Source organism: Silurus aristotelis (genome assembly GCF_946808225.1).
Source record: "Silurus aristotelis genome assembly, chromosome: 6".
Classification (NCBI taxonomy): Eukaryota; Metazoa; Chordata; class Actinopteri; order Siluriformes; family Siluridae; genus Silurus; species Silurus aristotelis.
The window spans coordinates 24,996,702-25,014,729 of NC_139579.1; the positions used below are offsets into that span (position 1 = coordinate 24,996,702).

The 18,028-nt window shown below is 39.0% G+C and overlaps 1 protein-coding gene across 1 annotated transcript in view; it reads right to left on the reverse strand.

Moving 5' to 3' along the window:
* Positions 1 to 1,179: 1,179 nt before the first annotated feature.
* The window catches only part of pxdn (peroxidasin), a 56,823-nt gene continuing 39,974 nt past the window's right edge, over positions 1,180 to 18,028 (reverse strand). The window contains exons 16-23 of the mRNA XM_083543905.1: positions 12,212 to 12,369; positions 10,161 to 11,664; positions 9,928 to 10,062; positions 8,386 to 8,594; positions 6,604 to 6,718; positions 6,302 to 6,413; positions 4,564 to 4,677; positions 1,180 to 3,283 (exon numbers count right to left, since the gene is read on the reverse strand). Coding sequence (XP_083400031.1) covers positions 3,149 to 3,283; positions 4,564 to 4,677; positions 6,302 to 6,413; positions 6,604 to 6,718; positions 8,386 to 8,594; positions 9,928 to 10,062; positions 10,161 to 11,664; positions 12,212 to 12,369 — 2,482 coding nt within the window. The 3' untranslated portion in view covers positions 1,180 to 3,148. The remainder of the gene's footprint in view (positions 3,284 to 4,563; positions 4,678 to 6,301; positions 6,414 to 6,603; positions 6,719 to 8,385; positions 8,595 to 9,927; positions 10,063 to 10,160; positions 11,665 to 12,211; positions 12,370 to 18,028) is intronic.

Here is an 18,028-nt window from a genome sequence, read left to right on the forward strand (position 1 = left end):
TAACATTCATCTGTTACACATTCAGAATCAATAGTAGAACTGCTTAAATCTATAACCTCTGGCAATCCTGGCAAACACAATCCTGCAGACAGCTAGTGACCTTCCAATTTTCCTTCTCACCACATTTCAGACATTTGTCACTAACATCATGCTTAAATTAAGGTTTTTTTTTAAGGTGACCTGACAGGGTATAATGACAACCTGCCCTCATTAACTCTTTCCAACAAACAAATTATAAAAGGAATAATAATAATTGTTGATATGATTACATTCTCTTTAAAGAAACATTTATTTAATGATATCAACACTTTATAACAGCAAGTTTTCCACCACAGCACGAGGTCCACCACAAGTTTTCAGGTTAGACGACTTCCTGGTTTCTCTGTAACATGATATGTAAAAAAAAAAAAAAAAAAAAAAAAAGAGAAAAAAAGGCTGGTGAGGGAATTAGTGTTTAAAAGTTTTTTGTGGCATCTTTTCTTGTAAACTTTTCTTCGTTATGAAAAATGTAGTATAAAGATAACTGACTTTAAATAGCAAAAATAAAAACGATGTGGTATAAGAAGCATACAATTCTTCTATTTGGTTATAGGAAAAGATGTTGTATCAGGACATCATTTTTCTGAAACATAACAGCACATCATGTTTTACACAATACATTTCAAGTGGTCATCCTATAACATTCCAGAACACTACACATTTCTTTCACTCAGTATACATGAAACACTGAACGTATCTATAAAAGTGGTTTCCTTCAATAAGTAAAATAGGACCATTTTTATGATATGCAGCTTTTTATCGTTCAATTCTACAAAAGTTGGAATTTAAAAATATTTCTCTAATGAGATTGAAAAATGTGTGCTCATGTAATTTCACACAAGGTTTTGTGGTGTCCACATTAACGCAGAAAGAAACAGACTTTAAAATAGTTTCTCCACCTCTAAAGTCCACATTTAAGATTTTAGCTAAATAGAATGCCAGCGAAGAGGAAAACAATGGCCCATACAAATATCGTATCAAATTTCTTAGTAATCACATTAATGGTAAATTTAGTTTATGTTTAAAGTGGATAGATGTAAAAACTTTTCAATTTAAGGTTATCCATTTTATTTGATTGGCTATACAATATAATATAGAATTGGTCTTGGAAGTTGAAAGTGCCAAAAAAAAATAAATAAATCAAATGTGTTCATTTTATTCTTGTTGAGAGGCATACAATACAGTGCAAACAATCTTTGGCAGAAATACAAAACAAAATATAAGGTAATCATTCTGAACCCTGGGTTCAGTTTGTTCAGTCATGCAGTGCATTGCATTGCAATTGGGCAGAGGTCAGAGTCTTGGGTAAAACTGTTGAATGAGAACTGACATTAGTCTGGGGCATGGGGACAAAGAGAGCACAGATGAACCATGTTGTGGGGAGGCAAAGAAAAGAAAGCAAACAGATACATAGTAACATAAACCAAAAAAACAATACTTAAATTTGGCTGTTCGCTAGAAACACAATTACCCAACACTACAAGTTTAACCTCCAAAATATACCACATGCTTGACAATCAGAAACTAAGTCATACCCTGTGAGTGTGAACTGTTAAAATGTCCCTGTTAGTATTTTTGGGGTTCTCAGTTTTTTTTATGGCTTCCACAGTATTATTCTTCTGTTTCACATAAAAACATTGCCTGTACAATTCCATATGGCTTTAATTTGAGCACAACTAAGGTCAAAGTGTCACATTCTCGAACATGACATCAGCACTGTTCACATGCCTTCTGCTAACTCTGAAGAAAAACATTCAGGCAAACGTTCTGAATATCCACAGGCAAGCCACAGAAAAAAAGGAAATAAGCAAAGATTGTAAGTCACAAGTATCTTATATAAGGTTACTTTGAGGCTGGGGAAGGGACAGTCAGTGTTGTTCTAAGTAATCAGGTCTCCATACTCTAACATAACCCACTACATCTATAAAAAATGTAAAGAGAAAGGCCTTAAAATCCTAAGAATGACAGTGAAATAGAGCAGAACCTTAGACCGCCATAAGGAACGATGCATGAGCTATGTAAAGAAAATAAAAAGTGTGTAGAAAATAATGCTGTCATGAGCACGAAATCTGTGCTGCACTCTAATGAGGCAATGTCTTTCTTCAACACTGTTAAGAATCTGTTCAGCAGAAAAGGGACTCATTGGCAGTAAACTACTTTTTCGAAACAGGATGGAAAAGTACTTGTACTCGTGAACAAGATGTCTGCGGACAAATGTATTTAACTAAACTAACATTGTGAAGTCCAGATGTAAGACTCTCTTGTACAAAAGCCTGTTTACCTTACCTACTATTCTTTTGCCCCTGTGAAATGTTTAGTGTCAGGAAAAAAAATAAAAATAAAAAATCAAGCAAACATGTAAAGCACCATATGTTAACCAGTTGCTACTGGAACGAAACATTTGGCGATCAGTAGACTTTCTTCAATTACAAATATATTTTTCAATATATTCACATTATCTTCATATACAAGAGGTTGATACAAAGGTGAATGCATGTGTAAAGCTATATACTCATTAAATGATAAGAAAGCACCATAAAAGTTTAGTAAAAGCAGGAGTAACACTAGTATTTTTTTTCCTATAAAATGTTAAAAAACCAGGAACACCCTTGGAAGGCACATACTAAGTGTGCACAACATTTTGCATACTGTGTAAAAACGTAAATAAAAAAATAAAAAAAGTACAAAGCAATACATTATGAATTAATGTTGGGAAAGTAGCACCATTAGCCATCTCTCAACTGAGGAACGCTTTAGAGACTACCTGACAAATAACAGATTCATTCAAGCTTGATTTGTAATGTAATCCTTTCTTTTCAGTGCACACGATGGCAGGAAGGGTCAGGCCTACAAAGTTGGTGGTCTTTAAAAGCCTCTGGTCCTCTTAATCAGGCCTGATGGAGAAAAGGATTAAAAGAGCATCCTCTAGGCATTCATCTGTTCATCCACTGATTTATCTGCTATTTTAAAAGTTGATTGTGTGGCAACATGGTAGCTGATGCCATGCCATGAAGATATGGGTTAAAAAAAAAAGAAACACACTGAGGCATGTAGATGCATTAGGCCGCATCACTTAAGTCTCTTCTTTAATACTTTTGTGTTCCTGAGGTTATACATGATGTTCTTTGGCCTGCTTTTTTGATGTTTTTTTCAGGCACACGGGACAGCAAACACCTTTCGGTGTCTCAGGCTTTGGACATGATGCTGGAGGACACTTCTCCACAAAACACGTCACCTGGCCCTCCTATACAAACAGGAAAAATATAAAATCAGAGGAGAAAAAGAAATAGAAAGTGATCGGAGATAAAAAAAAAAAAAATAGGGGGGAAAATGGGGGGGGGGGGTAATCAGCAAATCTTAGTCGTCTAGCTTCACTGCATGCTTTTATTAAAAAAAAAAAGGGTTATATTGGCCCTTTCTATAGCCAAATAAAGCTAAAATAATCCACTGCTTGTTTTTATGATAAGACATCAAAGCTATTTTGGGCAAAAGGTTAAAAATCGCTTGGCCACCATTTGCAAAGAATGTCACTTGGCACGTGGATGAAGGGCTGGGCTGGCAGAGCAACAGCATTAAATCCTCTCTAGGCATGAAAGATAAAGGGTATAAAGGAGTGTGTTAGCCAGAGAGACACACAATACCAAACTCCCATGCACACAGAGCTACTGAAATAACACAGATGTGAATTTGGCATGGGTATAGGCCAGATAAAGGCTTGATGACGTGCAGTGACATTTTGATGAGCTACTTTGAATGAACTAGCTCTATATGCATAAAAATGCACTCCTTATTCATTAACTTAGCCTTTGTCTGAGTTTTCAAATAGGAGGTAGTACGATGCAATTAAAGCAGCTGTATTTGGGGAAGAAAGTACTAAACTAGTTGCATTTAACATGCAACTAGTTTAACATGCTTTATTTGGTTCTTAGTGGAAGCTCAACACAAATTCAAAGGTGAATTTTGGAATACCTAAACAACTGCTTTGTTCCAGTCCAAATATAAACAGAGGTCTGTTTATATACATTACTGTACACTTTCCTGTAGAACATTTTTTTTTCACTGTGTACCAAACTGTATATGGTTGGGATGAACATAAAAGCCTACTTGACTTGACATGACCTGAATAAAATTTCAGAACTGCCATGCTGTTAAAGGGAAATAATCCACCTCAAAATTGTAAAACATCACCATTTGCAACCGTTATTGTTTACTTTCACCTTTCCTATTACAACGTCTTGATGCACTTTACATTTATTATGTAATACTCCTGTAGTTGAGCACACCACCATGAGCAGACTATGCATCATATTCTGGTTTGTATATTAGTACAAACGGCTTGTTAACAAGGAAATTCTGATATTTAACTAGCCGACTGTATATTTTATTAACTGACTTTTTTTTGCCAAGACATGGAAACAACATACCGCTAAGTATATTGAATATTTTTATTGGTGACGTTTGATATAGTGATAAAAAACTTCCAATCCACACAACTGCTTGAATATACAAACAAAGCATACATACTTTGCACTCGCATGTGGTGCAGGAGTCTTTCTTCCAGGTCTCTCTGTTCCCTCTGTGTCCTCCTTCCTCATCAGTGCAGTCTGTCTTACTTAAACGGACTTCAAGTCTTTTTATCTGCAGAACAGAAAATGCCCCAGTGAATAAGTCATAGCCTTTTAGCACCTAGAAACTTAATTAGAGCTGGTCACTTCAAACACTGTAAAAAACTAAGGTCTTCATTCATAGTGTTGCAACCGACTGCAGCAAAGCCATCTGTAAATCATTTGCTTTAACTCAAATGACATAGGATCAAGGTTAACTTGCATCTCTATGCATTTCCTTGGTAATAAGGTTTAAAACACGAATCATGACACGAATCATGTTTCTAAAGTTCAAGGTGGTGACGTGAGTTATACAATTCATTCAGTCTCTCACCATGATGACGCCTTAATTAAAGCCATGTGTTTGCAATGTGGATTTGATTACTGCACTGGAACTCAGCGTAAAATGTCCAAATGTGCAGGGCTATCTGATCCTGATCCTGTTTTAGTTCAAGCAGTGCCAGCTCATCTCGTCAACTCTCTAGAGCAGGGGTGCAGTCCTGGAGAGTTGGATTGCAGTCCAGCGGGTAATTTTCCCGCTCTAATAAACATGGTAATTTCCAGGAATGAAGTTGGCACTTTGCTTCAGAGCAGCTCTGAAATAATGCAGAATTTGTGTAGTCTTCAGTACAAAACTTGTCTTATGCCCGGACATCTGCTTGGTGCAGGATCTTTTACAAATGAGAAATGTTAATTGAGGAAATTTTTCCAAATCTGGGCATATGCTTGCACAATAGTTACATGTATCCAGCACCCCTCAGTCATAGTCAAATAAATTCACTGTCCACTAACACTGTAGGGGATGAAGGTTCCCGAGGATGAGGATTCATGAGGATTCCTAATATGAAGATTTATTAAGATAATTAATATATTACAGAACATTATAATGGTGCAGAAATATAACACAATTCTACTTTTTAGCATGGCTTCAGCATTTGCAGATAAAAGTTTTTGCAAAGGTGGTTTTATTGGTGTACACCGGCATTACTGTATGGCCACCGATCAGGCATAACATTATGGCCACTTGACTAAAATTGTGTTGGTTCCCCTATTTGCTGCCAAAACAGTTCTGGCCCATTGAGCATTAAAAGCATTAACTTCTTCTGCTACAGTAGCTCAACTGTTGGATCAGACCACACCTTGGCCGCCCATGACCCTGTCACCGGTTCACCACTGTTCCTTCCATGGACCATTTTTGATAAACACTGACCACTGCAGACCGGGAACATCCCACAACAGCTGAAGTATTTGAGATGCTCTGACCCAGTTGTCTAGCCATCACAATTTGGTCCTTGTCAAACTCAGGCAAATCCTTACGCTTGCCCATTTTTCATGGTTCTAACACATCAACTCTGAGGAAAATTTTTTTCTGCCTAATATATCCCACCCTCCAACAGATGCCATGATGAAAAGATAATCAGTGTTATTCCCTTAACCGTTAAATAAATTATGAAATTATGTTATCATTTCATAATTTTATCTCTGATTGGTGTCAGTTTATTAAGTCAATATATTATTGATAATTATACAGTTGCCTTTATTTTTATTTATATACACCTATTATAAAGGTGAACAAGTACAATTGTCCCATATCTTTTTTTAACATGACACCAATGTGGATTATTTTTCTGTTTTAATCTACCTTTGTCCAGTCTCACCTGCTTTCGTAAACTAGTGATGGTCTTCTGCATGTCCATCACAAAGTCCTGGAAGTCATTTGCTGGTGGTTCAGTGTTTGATTTTGAGGAAAATGTTGTATTTACGATGGTTCTGTCATCCATACGGCAAAAAAAAACAAAAAACAAAAAAAACAATTATGGTATAATAACTACATTTAGGACGATATTTGATATACTTAGTTCAGGCTAGGTTTCAGTATGGGTACATAGCATGCATGATTAATAACATTACCTTTACAATGAATTCAGTGTGAAAGTTAAAATTTAAGCAGAAGACTGACCTGTAATCATCCTGCAACTTTATAGAAGGCTTCTCTTCCATGTAGCTGTGATCTGCTGACCTGCGGCCTCTGAAGTGATAAGACAGCACGTTGAACTGACCTTTGGTGCGACAGTCTGTAGATGTAATCATAGTTGCACTTTACTGACAGTAGAATGAAAACATCAATACATCTAGAAGTACAAAAAAACAAAGCCAGCCAGTATTATTGGCAGCAATCTTAAAAATCAGCACATCAGTAAGTATAAAATAGACATTAACACGGTAATTCAAATGTTTTACTTAAACTATAATAAAAAACTTTTCTTAAAACAAAATCTTTGTTCTTACAGTCTTTGTTGAGAAAAAAAGGAATCCCAAAATATTGAACTAAAGTATTAGCCATTTCCCCACCAGTGATACTAGTGAATGTATATTTAAAAATGTTTGTTTTCCAAATTATATACATTCCGAAGGCACTGTCGCGCTTCAAGACCCCTCTGAAGGCGCCGTCATGCTCCAAAGACGGTCCCATGTCTCTCCAAAGGTGCCACAACACTTCAGAGTTCCAGCCAGATGTTTCAGCCAGCGGTGGTTCGCAACAGGCTCCACCACTGGCGCCCGACCTTCCTCGGGTTTTTGGTGGTGCGGGCCTGCCCAAAGCTTCCCTCTTCCGGGCCTCCTCCTTCGACCCTGGATGGGTGGCGAGACCCTCCTCGGAGTGCCCTGGCCCACCTGGCGAGTGTAGGTTTGGGGCGTCAGGAGCCGCCCCTGGACGGGATCCACCTGCTCCGCTGTGTTTCATAGCTCTAATCGGCAGCACCTGTTCATCATTACTGTTCCCCTTTAAAAGGTCCAGGTTCCACCGCACTCGCTGTCGTTTCTACTTGATGACTACAGTGATCGACCAGATTCCTGACCGCCAACATTCCCCACTAGTTCCTGCTCCGTGTTCTGATCCTAAGGATCCTACCCGCTTTACGGTTTACACTCGCGGTACGGATTATATTCGCTTTAAGGATCCTAGCCGCTTTATGGATTACACACACGGTATGGATTATACTCGCTTTACGGATTAAACCAACTTTACGGACTATACCCGCATTACGGTTCATAACTCTCCCAGACTTGTGTTTGTGTGCTAAACTTAAAATAAAGACTATGATTGAGTTACTCCCGATTCCTATGCGTGGTCACTGCCCTGACAATACATAATTAAACATAAAAGAAGTTTCTCAATATGGTAATCTTTTATGATCCAGAAATTTTTTTTTCTTCGCTCAATATTTATGCTCCATGATATCTTCGCTAGTTTTAACCACTTCAGGTCCAAAACAAATATAACAATGAAATATTATAATTTTCTTTATTATTAGCGACCTTTAATGTAGTCAAGACTATAGAATGAACACAACTTAAAAAACAAAAACAAAGCTAAGCTATGTAAACAATACATTGAGGATACTAGAATACAGTTAATTTAAAAAGTGTGATTTAAAAGACAGAACTAGATCATACAAAAACCCTCATGACATATCATTACTGCATTGTAGACAGATAGATTAACCTTTCTGTTCTCACATGAATATAGTTTCAGTGCTATTCAAAGCAAAGAAATTTTTAACAAACAATCTGAGTCATTCTAATTAGAATGTAACAGTAAGCAGTCTAGCCAACTACAGACAAAATTAGACACATCCTGGACATTCACAATTTCATTCACGTGAGAAAAGCTGTTGATATACAGTTTTGGGGTAAAGAGAATTTCTTTTTTAAAAAGATTATAGTTTTGCCATTGACATACCTTCACAACAGTCTTGCCACATACGCAGGTCAACCTTTGGCACATCCTCACAGTTTCCATATCCACGGGGGAACTCCGCCACGGTGAAGACATCAGACTGAATGCGAGTAATGTTGTCGCCATTGTCACACAGCACCCGGGTGAGAGATGCCTGCTTTAGCTGAGTCAATTGAGCAGGGCTAAACACACCAGGGTTCTCATACCAAAACCTGAAAAAGATAAACGTAAAACAGATCAAATAAATCGTATTTGTGTCACTTTAAAAATGTAGTTACATGTAATGTAATAAAATAGTTACAACATGATAAAGAAATCACAAACAATGAAAGTGTGCATGATGTAAGGAACACAATGTGATGTAGCTCGATATAAAATGGAAACACATTTTGTTATACAGTATCTCACAAAAGCGAGTACACACTTCATACAGCAACCATTTTAGTATATCCTCTCAAGGGACAATACTATATAATTGAAACTTGGATATATTTTAGAGTCTTCAATGTGTAGCTTGTATAGCAGTACAAATATGCCAAAACTGTGTCCAAAGTGTTAATATTTTGTGTGAGCACCATTGTTATGTAGCACTGCCTTAATCCTCCTGGACATGGAATTCACAAGAGCTGCACAGGTTGTTGATGGGATCCCCTTCCACTCCTCCATAATGACATCACGGAGCTGCTAGATGTTAGACACACGACGCTTCTCCACCTTCTGCTCGCGGATGCACATTGACTACTCCGAAATTTATTCAAGTTTTATTTCAATAGTATTGTCTCTTGAGAAGGTATTCTAAAATGGTTGCTGAAATGTGAGGGGTGTACTCCCTTCTTTGAAATACTGAAACAAATTCCTGTAGTTACTAGTTATACCACTGCAATGTCTTTACAGTTACACTGTATTTATATATATATTTATTTATTAGTAATTAAAAAGCACCACTTCATAGTTAAATTGATAAAAAAAACAACAACTAGGTCTTATTATCAATTTAAAAAAAAAATGGCTATAAACAGCTTCTTCTGTAAACATTTCATTGGGCAGTTAATAAAACAAATAATTTCAGCTTGTTTACCAATAAACTGGTAAATACTCTGCCTAAAGACTTTTTCATGTCAGAACAGCTTTGCTTCCATAAGTGAGTCAACCAGTTTCTAGTCGACTTGTTGCCCATTATCTTGTGCTATTTATTTTTAACAAAATAAAATGTAAGCGGCACCAACAGATCAGTTAGCATTGAGCTTTTAACAAAACTGTGTTAAACAGTATGCATAAGTAAGTTCCAAAAATCTAAGTAAAATGATTGCTTTTTATAAATCATTAGATGGAAATGATACAGCCAAGGTTATAGATTAGACTATTGCAATACTGTAAAATGTCTTTTAATTTATCCCTCTGAATGTAGTGAAATGAAAGAGATACTGATACATACCTTTGCCATAATATTTGTCTATTTATGCACACTGTACATTTTGAAGAATTGTTGAAGTTAAACATCAATCATCACATTTTAGTTATGCATATGAAAGACATGTAGTTTACCTGTCACCATCTCTGAGTCGTTTAAACTGTGTTGCCAGTAGACACATGAGCGTTGGCCCCAGTCTGCTCCCAGGAACAAGATCCTCGGCCATCAGAGCAGGGAACAGATCGATGTTTAGAGGTATACCATAGAGCCTAAAATTACATACAGCCCAATAAATCTGCACTAACGATTAGTGAAACAATACAAACATATTTAACATGCTATATAACTACATTTATTACGCATTTACCTCTGGAGCTTCTCCCGAACAGTGGGGTTGCGAATTTCGTTTCTGAGGTCATCAAAGGTCTGCGCTGAGGAAAGATTGCAGAACACTCTGTAGTCATTATAGGGTGGGATGCCATGGTCACGTCCTCTTTGGATGTTTATGGCGGCAAGATCCAAAGCCACAGCATGGGCCATGGAGAAGAGGCGCTCTGTGAGCTCTGTGTTGAGCAGCTGTGTTGTTACTCGCATCTTTCCTGCCACGCCAAACAGTCCGCGCAGCAGGGGGTCGATGCCTCCCTCATTTACAATTCGGAAAGGAGAGAAGAAAGCCTTGTGCAAAGCTATGTGTCCCTGCTGGATAGGCTGGAAGTTTTCATCTAACCTATACAGTATGGGATTGATGAGAGTGTGGCCAAAACGGAACGCAGCCGTGGCAAAGGCGTTAACGATTCCTGAATTAATGTTTGGGTTGTAGCCATGGTAGCTGCCCATCATTTTCATGCCAGCTTCACCCAGTATCTTTGGCAGCCAGTGAGTATAGGTAATGTGCTGCATCTGGGCGCCCACAATCTTGCGTGCCTCATGGTAAATAGTATCTCCATCCCAGTGTGGGTTGAGCCGCAGTAGTTCTCTGGCTATACGATTATGCTCACGGAACCACACCGTGTGCATCGCTGTGAGGCCCAACTGCTCATTGGCACGGTGATCTCCAGCAAGGAAGCAAGGAATTGGGCTCTCGTTCTCATCGCGCATGCACTCTGTGGGTGGCCCACTGGCGAAGGGCAGAAGTGGCTTTCCTGTGCGCTGGACAATGCCCTGCCGCAGCATACCCCGATGCCCGGCCAGGTCTCGTATCAACCCTGCTTCATGTTCGGAGCTGCCATACACATTGGAAGCGTCAATGTAGGACGTCAGTTGGTTGATCTGCTCACGAGGGTACACTGAATTCATGAGCAATGAGGTCATACCACTGCCACAAACTGGGCTTGAGCGCACAAAAAACATACACCGGGCATTGGTCCTTCGTTGTCGCGGATCGTTGGGTGGGAACATGACCGGAAAGCAAGGTGGGTCGTTGGTACAGACTGATGTGCACAGCTGGCCATCAGAAAATCGTGACTGACTGAGTGCTGCTACAGTGGAATCCAAGTCATGATCTAGGAACTGGCCCCACTGCATAAGCATGTGTGTGTATCGCTCGTCAGGAGTAATCGTCTCTGTGCCTATCATGGTGGTGGAGACGAGTCGAGGCAGGGGCAGAGCAAAGTTGTTGTGACGTCGCTCTGTGGCACCACGAGGCAAATTGAAGCCATTGTCATAGACAGACTTTAACAGCCGTTCGAAGGCAGTGAGCGAGGCGCCCCACATCGGGTGCTGCAGGTTGTTGCATGTGCCATCATGGGTGCGATACTTCTGATGGAAGCAAATGTCGGAGCAGTTGTTGATGCGGCGGTGAGCTGTGCAGCCGGACAGGTTTGCAATCATATCCAAGAAGCGAGGAGACACCAGGTCATTATAACGAAAAGCTAAGAGAAGGTTAGAAGGGACATTTGAAAGAGCAAAGTTTAAAGGTGTGAATAACAAATATTAGTTATTCTACCCCTGCATAACTATTTAAATGCAAAGATGCAGTTCAATAAGGCAAATCTGTAAATTCCTTTTATCAGCTGTATATTTTTAACTTTGTGGTTTTGTTCAGCTTGCATCATGTAGCAGCACATTTAATATACAAAAAGAAAAAAGATGTTTAAACAACTTCATCAGCAAAACATGCTTAACCTCAAAAAAAGCACAGTGCTACTTTGAGAACTTGGTTGTTGTGATAAGCTCTCATGGTTTAATCTTGGCAATTCAAAGAGCTACAGTGTCCCTTAAAGGCTCATATCTGAAAGGCTCCCTGAGCTTCCTTTCTTTTAAACGCAGCCTAAAGTCATGCATAAACCATAAGACAAGTCTAGACCTTGTAAAAAATCACAAAACCACCAGATATTTAAACCTTATAATTTCAAGATTCTGAAATGTTGCTATCCAAACATTCTTTTTAACATGGTCACAAAAGAGTTGATGAAGTACCTGTCCCATTAGTGTCCACCATAAGGCCCTGGTTGACATGCTGTTGAATAAGGAGAAGAGTTTGCTCAAAGATCTCTCCAGCTCTAGCCTGTTCCACCGTGTATGGGTCGCGTGGGTATCGGAATAAGGCCAGCAGCTCACCTGGAGTACGGGGCGAGCTGTATAATATGAATAAGAAAATAAATCTCACTATAAATTGCAGCAGTATGATGAATATTGATGGATCATATGAAATGTTTATGAGCTAATGATGGGAAGATTATAAGTTCAAATATCAGGACTGCCAGACAGCGACTATAAGGCTCAGAAAAAAAACCTTACTTGCCTGGCTGTTTGCTTAAATCGTATCTCAATTGTAGGTTGTGTTGTATAAAAAATGTCTGGCAGATAACTAAGTACAAAATTAGATTTCGGAAAACCATACAATTTAAGTATCAGTTTATGGATCTAAAGGGAACCCTGGCAAGCTCTCTTTACCAAAAAAGAAATAAATAATCCAGGCAATGTTTCATGTCATGAAAATAAAATGCCTCTGTGTAAAAAAAGGTTTCTTGAATAGATACAGATACACACCCACAATGTGATTGATTATATGGATATTACAGTTTTTCTCAACTGCTTTCAGTCATTTCTCACAACAGAACTACATTTCTCAAAACTACTCGTCCCACCGTCAGAACCTGTTGTCAGTTCTTCATATTATATCAGCAATGTCTTGTTGTTTTCATCAATTTGCAATTGCTTTTGGACAACATGCACATGGTTCTGTACATCTGTCAGCTGCTTTTGACAATTCTTGTTGCTTTTGTCCTGCTGTGCAAAATAACTTGTCCTGGTTCTCAGCTGAAATGTCACAACCACCAAACCAATTAGTCTTTTTCTCAGGTTGGAAGTCTGTACTATCAAAATGAGTGAACATGTTCTAGAATTGTATGTCTGTACAGATTTCTACAAATTGTGAATTGACAAATTGCTCTCAGGTGTCTTCACCTTTGTTAACAAAGAGAAACATGTGCAACTCTAGACTAACCAATGATCAACCAGTTCTGTGAAATAGTTTAGAGGTGCAACTCATGAAGAATAACTAAGAATACTGTATGCATGGAAAACCTAGGGTGTGTTACATATACTGTAACAGTATTCTTAGTTATTTACTGTATGAATCAAAATCCTGTGATCCTTATACTTCTATAATTTACAATATATTTTCTCATGTAGGACTGCAAGACAACCTCGCAGGGGTGGCAAAGGGCCCCTTTTCACACCTCAGCAGGAGAAAGCAATTTGCAACATGGTTATGTCTAACAATGCCATAAGACTAAGGGAGATACAAAGTGCTATTGTTGAAGACAACAGTACCTTTGAAAATATACAATCTGTGAGCATTTCAACTATAGACAGGGTCTTGAAAAGACATGTAATCGCCATGAAGCAGCTGTACAATGTACCCTTTGAAAGAAATGCTGACAGAGTAAAAGAGCTACGACTCCAGTTTGTACAGGTATGTTGTATACCCACTATACTGTAAATGTAACTTCTACACATTTGATATTGGTGGAACTTCATAGATCTTTACATTTGATGTAGCTGTAAACAATTAAGACAAATACAGTCATTTATGCATACTGTGTTTTTTCTGGTATATAGCGCATAATGGAAATGGAATCAAGAGAACCACCTCACAACTTCATATACTTGGATGAGGCTGGCTTCAACCTGGCCAAAGGCAGAAGGCGTGGTAGAAATCTAATCGGCCAGAGAGCTACTGTTGATGTTCCAGGCCAACGTGGAGAATACTATGTGTGCTGCTATTTCAGACCAAGGTGTGCTAGCTCATATTCCTATTATGGGACCGTACAACACACAGCATCTCCTTACATTCTTAGACAATCTCTATAGAAATGTCATTCATGAAGATGAGAGGGACCTCAATCGAGATGATCTACCAAAGTATGTAGTAATTTGTGTCAATGTCAGTTTCCATCACTCTGACAACATCAGGCAGTGGTTATAGGTGATGTATAGGTGATTGAATTCCTTCCACCCTACTCCCCATTCCTAAACCCAATTGAAGAGTTTTTCTCGGCTTGGAGGTGGAAGGTTTATGATCATCAGCCACATACGCGGATGACACTGCTGGCTGCCATGGATGCAGCATGTGAGGACATCTCAGCAGATGCATGCAGTGGCTGGATTAGGCACTCAAGAAGATTCTTTCCACCATGCATAGCAAGGTCATCAAAACCTGACTTGAGTATAATTTAAATAACTAAAACTGAGTATGATGTTCTACTGACAACATGACTAATAATTTTGCCAGTCACGTTCACATTGTTGAAAAAATGACATGGGATTCTGCTGCCCCTGACACAATGATTGATGAAAAAACACGCTTTTGCACGATAGACAAAGCATTTTAAGCAGGTGACGCTTATTTTTCGGTTATCCACTATGTTGTGCAGTTTGTACGTGTTGTTTTGAAAAATGCACTTGGAAATCTGCAAACTTCAATTCTGATCTGAGAAATGACTAAAAGCAGTTGAGAAAAACTGTAATGCCACTACTTTGTGGGACAGGATTTTATACAACACTGTGCAAATGTTTTGGGCAGCAGTGAAGAAATGCTTTAAAGTAAGAATGCTTTCAAAAATATATACTTTAATTGTTTATTATTGTCAATATGCAAAATGCAAATTGAGCAAACAGAACAATCTAAAAAATAACCAAAGGGTTGTCCCACCAAGTATTGATATGATTTATCAATACTTGTTGTGACAACCCTTTGGCTTTCAGTTCTTACTTTTGCACACTTTGACCACTTGCAAAAAGTCAAGAATTTTGTAGGATCTGAGTCAGGTGTATGATTAACTAATTATATCAGGCAGGTGCTAGATCATCAATTTCATATGTAGATTGAAACAGAAGAAACAGCTATGAAACAGAAACAGCTGTGTAGGAGGCTTGATACTAGTTGAGGAACAACCAAACTGCTATTAAGGTGAGCTTGTGGAAGACAGTTTCATATTATACACCATGGCAAGGCTGAGCACAGCAACTAGACATAGGGTTGTTATACAGCATCAGTAAGGTCTATTCAAGGCAAAGATTTCAAAGCAGACTGGGGTTTTAAGATGTGCTTTTCAGGTTATCTAAATGAAGCACAAAGAAACAAGCAATGATGAGGACCTAAGTAGCAGTGGTTGGACAAGGAAACTTAATGCAGCAGATGAAATACATATTATGCTTATTTCCCTTGAACATCAGAAGCTGTCCAGCAGTGGCATCAGCAACGAACTAGCGGAAACCAGTGGGTACACCCACTTACTGTTCGGAGAAATTTGGCCAGAAATGATCTTAATGGAAGAAATGCAGCCAAAAAATGACAAACCTCTGACTTGGAAACAAAGTTAAGTGACTCAACTATGCACAAAAACAGGAAATAGGGATGCACAAAAATGGCAGCAGGTACTATGGACGGATGAGCCAAAATGTTTAAATATTTGACTGTAGCAGGGCTTGCTGGAGGGAAATGATAATAAATAAATGTCTGCAAGCAACTGTGAAGCATAATAGAAGTTCCTTGCAAGCCTGGGGCTGCATTTCTGCAAATTGAGTTGGAGTTGGAGATTTGGTCAGGATTAATGGTGAGAAATACGAGCAAATACTTAATGGATCATGCAATACCATCAGGAAGGGGTCTGATTGGCCCCAGATTCATTCTGCAGCAGAACAACGCAAAACATACAGTCAATGCCTTTAAGAACTATCTTTAGCGAACAACAAGGAGTCCAGGAAGGAATGGTTTGGCCCCCACAGAGCCGCGATCTCAACATCATCATGTTGTTTGGAATTACAGGAAGAGGCAGAAGGACGTGAGGCAACTTACATCCACAAAAGGTCTGTGGTTAGCTCTCCAAGATGTTTAGACCTCCCTGCCAAGTTCCTTAAAAAACTATGTGCAAGTGTACCTTGAAAATTTTATTTCTCTTCTGTTCATTTAATTTCCATTTTGTTAATTGATAAAAACGAAACTATTACACTTCTATTTTTAAAAGCATTCTTCCTTTACAGTTTTTTCCCCACACCTGGTTAAATTCTTTTGACAGTACTGTACATACACACATACAGTACATACATAAATACAAGTGACTGATTATATGAACATTACTGACTCTGCAGCGTTTCCTTAATGGACCTTATATATAAGTTATATATGTTATATATAAGTATAAGTTTTACTGCTAAAAATAAGTTTAAGCATCAATGGCACAGTGAGTACTAAAAACAGTTTTTCTCTCATACTATGTGAAAAAATTCAGTAGAGCTGGAAATCTGACAGGAACCTCAGCCAGGAAATTAGAGAATACCAAACTTTGTGACAATTAACACTAGTCTTGTACATGATTAGATTGGAGCTTAAGGGAATATGTAGAGCTGCTAATCAGAAGAAAAAATACAAATCATGTACACTTGGCAGATTCTAATGATGCACAGCCACTAAAAAAAAAAAAAAAAAAAGACAGTTACACTGCTATATAAAAATTATCGCACTGGAGTAGTGTCTTCTTCTACTTTATCTTCTTTCGGCTGCTCCCAATAGGGGTCGGCACAGCGGATCATCCGTCTCCATACCCCCTGTCCTCTACATCTGCCTCTTTCAACCCAACTACCTGCATGTTTTCCCTCGCCACATCCATAAACCTCCTCCTTGGTCTTCCTCTTTTCCTCCTTCCTGGTGGCTCCATCCTCAGCATTCTCCTACCGATATACCCCATGTCCAAACCAACTCAATCTCGCCTACCTCACCTTGTCTCCTAAATGTCCTACATGCGCTGTCCCTCTCAAACAAATTTCTAATCCTGTTCATCCTCGTCACTCTCAACGAAAACCTTAAAATCTTCAACTCTGCTACCTCCAGCTCCATCTCCTGTCTTTCATTCAATGTCACTGTCTCTAAACCATACAACATTGCAGGTCTCACCACAGTCCTATAAACTTTCCCTTTCACTCTTGCAGATACTCTTCTATCACAAATCCCTCCAGACACTCTTCTCCACACTGCCTGCACTCTTTTCTTCACTTCTCTAACACACTCTCCATTACTTTGCACTGTTGACCCCAGGTACCTGAACTCCTCCACCTTCTCCACCTCTTCTCCCTGCAACTGCACCACTTCACTGCCCTCCCTCTCATTCACACACATGTACTCTGTCTTACTCCTACTGACTTTCATTCCCCTTCTCTCCAGCGCATACCTCCACCTCTCCAGGCTCTTCTCAACCTGCTTCCTACTCTCACCACAAATCACAACATCATCTGCAAACATCATAGTCCAGGGAGACTCCTGTCTGACCTCGTCTGTCAACCTGTCCATCACCACTGCGAACAGAAAAGGGCTCAGCGCCAATCCTTGATGCAGTCCAACCTTTACCTTGAACCAGTCTGTTGTTCCTACTGCACACTTCACTGCTGTCACACTGTTCTCATACATGTCCTGCACCATCCTCACATACTTCTCTGACACATCTGACTTCCTCATACAATACCACAACCCCTCTCTCGGCACCCTGTCGTATGCTTTTTCTAAATCCACAAACACACAATGTAACTTTTTGTAACTGACCTTCTCTATACTTCTCTATCAACATTCTCAAAGCATACTGTTGCTCACAGATGGTCACCTCTTCTCTCAGCCTGGCTTCCACTACTCTTTCCCATAACTTCATGATGTGACTGATCAACTTAATTTCCCTGTAGTTACTGCAGGTCTGCACATCTCCCTTATTCTTAAAAACTGGTACCAGCACACTCCTTCTC